The sequence below is a fragment of the Cupressus sempervirens genome, chromosome 4 (assembly GCF_028749045.1).
Source record: "Cupressus sempervirens isolate cs-2001-9-10 chromosome 4, ASM2874904v1, whole genome shotgun sequence".
Lineage (NCBI taxonomy): Eukaryota > Viridiplantae > Streptophyta > Pinopsida > Cupressales > Cupressaceae > Cupressus > Cupressus sempervirens.
In genome coordinates, this window is record NC_143121.1 from 685,996,151 (window position 1) to 686,001,137 (window position 4,987).

The window sequence follows — 4,987 nt, forward strand, 5'->3', positions numbered from 1 at the left end:
TAAGAATCTAACTATATTTACTTAATTTTATTGTAATTTTTAGTTTATTACATATAGAAGGTAGTTACAAATCGAAGGTATCTTCAAATCATAGGTTCAAAATGAATATAGGGACTCGTAAAAGAAAAAGATAACATACTATTTTTGTCCTATTAAAGTATATTTTGGTTTTAATTTTAAATAATAATATTCAGAGTATTTTAAAAGGTGTTTCACTAAAAGAAATAGACAAACATGGAAAGTGTTTTGTCCATTGATTATCCTTTAAAGTCATTGTATATTGCCCTTTCTCACAAAATTTCCTATGTTAAGACACCATCTAATCTTCCATAGTAGTGGTTTCTTTTTAGTTTAGTTTTTAATAGCATTTTATTACTTTTTTTTTGTTTTTTATTTTAAATACAATAACTAATATATATCTAGTTAGTTCCTTTCTATAGGAAAAGGAACTGTATACAACAATAGTTAAGTGACTATTAAATATTGTAGTTTTAGCTCATAAAAAAGATTGGTTTTGAAGGCAAGGGGCTATAACACAATGGTAAAGTGTGAGTGTCTCATCTCAGAGGTCTTGGGTTCGAATATATTGTACCTTAATACATAATAATAATTAATCTCAACAAATAGTAGTAATAAAAATAATAGATATTGTAGGCTTCTTGCCATTACCTATAAAAAAAAATTAATATAAAGGTATTTTGTGCAAGAGATTGAATCCCCTTGAAGTTTGGATATTAAATGAGATACTCACCTTCATTATAATGTGAAGATACTAGAATTTTCTTGAAACCCTCTCTATTTCTCTAATCCATTTGCAACATTCTTGCACTTTGTTAGTCAAAGGATCAATGTTACATTGGTGTGGAGTAAGGGTATCTTAGCTTCTTGTAATAATTTGTGAGTTTGTTGGCAACATTTTGGTCATTCATTTTCACACCATTTTCATTTTTAATTTTTTCTTTCTGAATTCATAGTTTTTAATCATTTAATCAATGTGTACTTTGTATTAATCATTTAGCACACAACTATCAATCATGACAATACAATATCATCCATTGTTAACTCATCTAAAAAATCTTTTTGATTAGATACAAAGATCATATGGATAAAAAAATGCAAAAAAAATGTTTAATTACCTTTTGAAACTGATTTAAAAAATTCCTACATACCTTAACCCAAGTTCAAATTTCCTATTAAATTGTTACCTACTTCTTCGATTCTTGAAGAAATTTTAACACACTTTGTATTTCATGAATTTTTCTTATAAGAAAGAAATGAAGATAAAATTGAAGATATTGTCCTAAAAATGATTTGAAAACTAGCAAAATCTAATAAAAAAAGAAAATTTATCAAATAATAATGGTTCAAAAGATTAAAAATAATCACCTCAAATGGACATTAAATTACTAGTAACTTGTTGTGAATGCAATCAAAATGACTCTATTTTCTACTTGCATTTGAATTATTAACTTGATCAACTTTTACCATTTGTTTGTATTCATTTGTGACTATGGTTTCCCAGTAAGAGAATCAATGACCTACATGATTTAAATCTGTCCAAGACTTCAAAGTGTCAAGACCTCAAAGTGTCTGTAGTGTAATTGAGTCTTCATAATTTAAACATAATTTTAAACACAACCAATTATAACCATATTTTATAAACTCAAAATTTAACTTCTATCGGCTTACCTTTGCAACTCCTTCAGGTGGAAGTGCTAATTTAATAGAAAAAAATCATTCAAATCCGAAGAGAAAAATGCATTTTTAAAGAAACTATGGTCAAGAACGTGCCTGCGACTTAAACTCTTCGAAGAACGTGCTATTGACAGTATGACTTTACGGGTAGAAAGACAAGGCAGTAGAGATGCCAACACCGGTCTATAAATTGCAGACCGACAACCTAGTGTTTCCCACATCTCTGCTCAGCATGTCTTCCGTGGGCTTTCCTCAATCTTTTCAAGCTTTAGATATAATTAGAGGCGGTGCTTATGCACCAGCAACTGCTACACTCTGTTCACTCATTCTTTTCTTGTGGGTTTTGCATAAATTTACCCTGAAAAGGAAAAGTGAATCAGGAAAGAGAGCACCCCCTGGACCGTTTGCATGGCCCATTATTGGAAATCTGAACCAGCTGAGAAAGCTTCCTCATCGTGATCTGCATGAGCTTGGTGAGAAATATGGGCCCATCATGATGTTGAAATTGGGCTCTGTTTCCACCGTTGTCGTCTCTTCTTCTGCCATGGCAAAGGAGTTCTTGAAAACCCATGATGTAGTTTTTGCAAGCCGACCCGTTTCTGCTACAACAAAATACCTTGCTTATAACTGCAATGATATGATTTTTGCCCCTTATGGGCCGTATTGGAGGCATATGAGGAAGATTTGCGTGGTAGAGTTGCTGAGTACGAAGAGGATCGAGTCATTCGGTTGTATAAGAGAGGAAGAAATGATTTCTACGGTTCGTTCAGTGTGGGAGATGTCCGAACAAGGGAGGAAGCCTGTTGATCTGACCAGCATGTTCGCAGCGTTTGCACAGAACGTTATGTGGCGGATCCTTTCGGGCACTAAACTTTCTTGTGACAATGATGGTAAAGTGGGTGGTGGTGGAGAAGAGATAAAGAAGCTTGCAGCGGAGGCTGCAGGATTAGCAGGAGTTACTAATATTGGGGAATTCATTCCTTTCTTAGACTGGATGGACTTGCAAGGAGTGAAGCGGGGCATGAAAAAGGTACACATTTTGCTTGCACAAAAGATAAAAAGAATAATAGAGGAACAACAGCAGGTCAAGATGAAGTTGGGGGAGGAGGACAAAAAGGGTGCCACAAACGGCATCGTTGATGTGCTCTTAGAAATGGGAAGCCTCGATGGAAGGGCAATCGAACAGGAAAGCATCGAAGCTATTGTTTTCGTATGTATCTCATTCATTTGTTATGTATCTAGTTCAAAACCCAAGTACCATTTTTTTAAAACGTTTGTTGGTAGTTATGTTTGATTTAATTGGTGTAACAAGGATCTAGGATATTTTCAGGATATGTTCATTGCTGGAGTTGAAACGACGTCTACTACAATAGAATGGGGAATGAGCGAGATTCTTAGAAACCCTAATGTGGCCAAGAAAATGCAAGAAGAAATTGATTCAGTTGTAGGAAGAGAGGGGGCTGTATGTGAGCGTGATTTAGCAAGCATGGAGTACGTGCAGTGTGTGGTGAAGGAGACGCTGAGGTTATATCCTGCATTACCCATGATGGTTCCACACGAATCGACACAAGATTGTACAGTTGGTGGGTACTTCATTCCTGAGAGGAGCAGGCTTATTGTGAATGCTTGGGCTATCGGAAGAGATCCATCAGTATGGAAAGATCCTCTGGAATTCAGGCCAGAGAGATTTATGGGTAAAAATGTTGATGTGGTGAAAGACAAAGAATATTTCGATATGTTACCATTTGGAGCAGGAAGGAGAGGATGCCCAGGGGCAGCCATGGCTGATGTAGTCGTTAACTTTATGTTGGCGCAGCTCCTTCATTGTTTTGACTGGAGCGTGGATGGAGAGTTAGATATGACGGAACTCTCTGGAATTAGCACACCCAGGAGTGTTCACCTTTTCGCTCGTCCTGCCTTGAGGTTATCTAGCTGCCCATGAATTTAAAACCAACATGTCGAGTGATTAGTATGAGTGGTGTTAATTTCGTATGTCCTGTGATCGTTTGTGTAAGCTCCTCATCTACTTTCAATAGTAAGAGAATATTGTATGTGTTATGTATATGTGAGATTTCAACTCCTTATCTACTTTCAATAGTAAGTAAATGGATATTGTATGTGTTCTATGTTATGAATATGTGAGATTTCAACTCTATGTTGATATTGATGTAATGCACAAGAATTTTTATTTAGTCTTATTTCCAATAATTAATGAGTCATGTTCAATGAGTTATTTAGTCTTATTCCCATTAATTAATGAGTCATGTTCAATGAGTTATATGATTGATTAGTTTTTAAGATATTCATTTTTTTATAGGTAATGGGTTGAAGTTTAGATTATTTATTATTTTATTATAATTATTTATTGAGATTAATTATTATAATAGGTTTAGTTTGAGTAGATTTGAATCTAAGACTTTTAGATAAGAGACTCACAATTTATTGTTGTATTGTAGACTCTTGCCTAAAATGTTCATATTTAATTTTAATATAATAAAAATAAATAAAATTAAATTAAATGTAAGTTGGTATGAAAATGTGTAAAAAATAGTAAATAATATCTCTAACATATCTTAGTTATATTCATTTTCTCATAGTTGAATTAAATAATTCTATTTTCAACCATGTTTAGTTGTCTATCAAGACTAGTACTACAAGTATTTCCACTCTCATTGTCCACCATGTCAACTCTATAAGAAAAACTAAATGTAAATCTTTAGGCCTAGAGAAACACATGGAAGACATGGTTGATGTTTCAAAAATCTCTACCTCCTCTTGGTCCACATTTTCAACATGGACTCCTTAGAATTCCATAGCAAATTATCCTTCTTTGTTTGTGATTCCCCCTTCTTTGTTGTCCAACTTGGCTACCCCGACGACCCTACTATATCCAAAATATTATCCCCTCCCAAGTGAGGTAAGAGTACCATCCTTGAAGGTACCTATGATTTGGATCCTATTGGTGGGAAGGTATATGAGCTTTGTGAGTTTTACACTAGACAAAATGTTGTTCGCAAATGGCTTATCCTGTAACTAAAACTTAAAAAGAAAAAAAAAATTAACAAAATGGAGGTTGTTGCTGACACAAAGAAGAAGGTGATTGACTCAACTTAAGGATGGGTGATGAGAGCATTGGCTTGTTGTAGATGATTTTTCCTATAAACTTAACTAGGAAATAATGGAAGACCAAATTAATGAGTTTGATGAAGGTTGCTTCCCTTAATTTACTACAACACACAACAGAAATAGAGGAAAAACACAAATTGAGAGAACAAAATATGGGCTTCTTATT

The 4,987-nt window shown here is 34.0% G+C and overlaps 1 protein-coding gene across 1 annotated transcript; it reads left to right on the forward strand.

Moving 5' to 3' along the window:
- The first annotated feature begins 1,927 nt into the window (after positions 1 to 1,927).
- Positions 1,928 to 3,887, forward strand: LOC149563118 (cytochrome P450 750A1-like). The gene is made up of 2 exons (XM_089823966.1): positions 1,928 to 2,905; positions 3,026 to 3,887. The coding sequence occupies exons 1-2, from the start codon at positions 1,928 to 1,930 to the stop codon at positions 3,635 to 3,637; spliced, it is 1,590 nt and encodes a 529-aa protein (XP_089680092.1). The 3' UTR covers positions 3,638 to 3,887.
- The last annotated feature ends 1,100 nt before the right edge of the window (positions 3,888 to 4,987 follow it).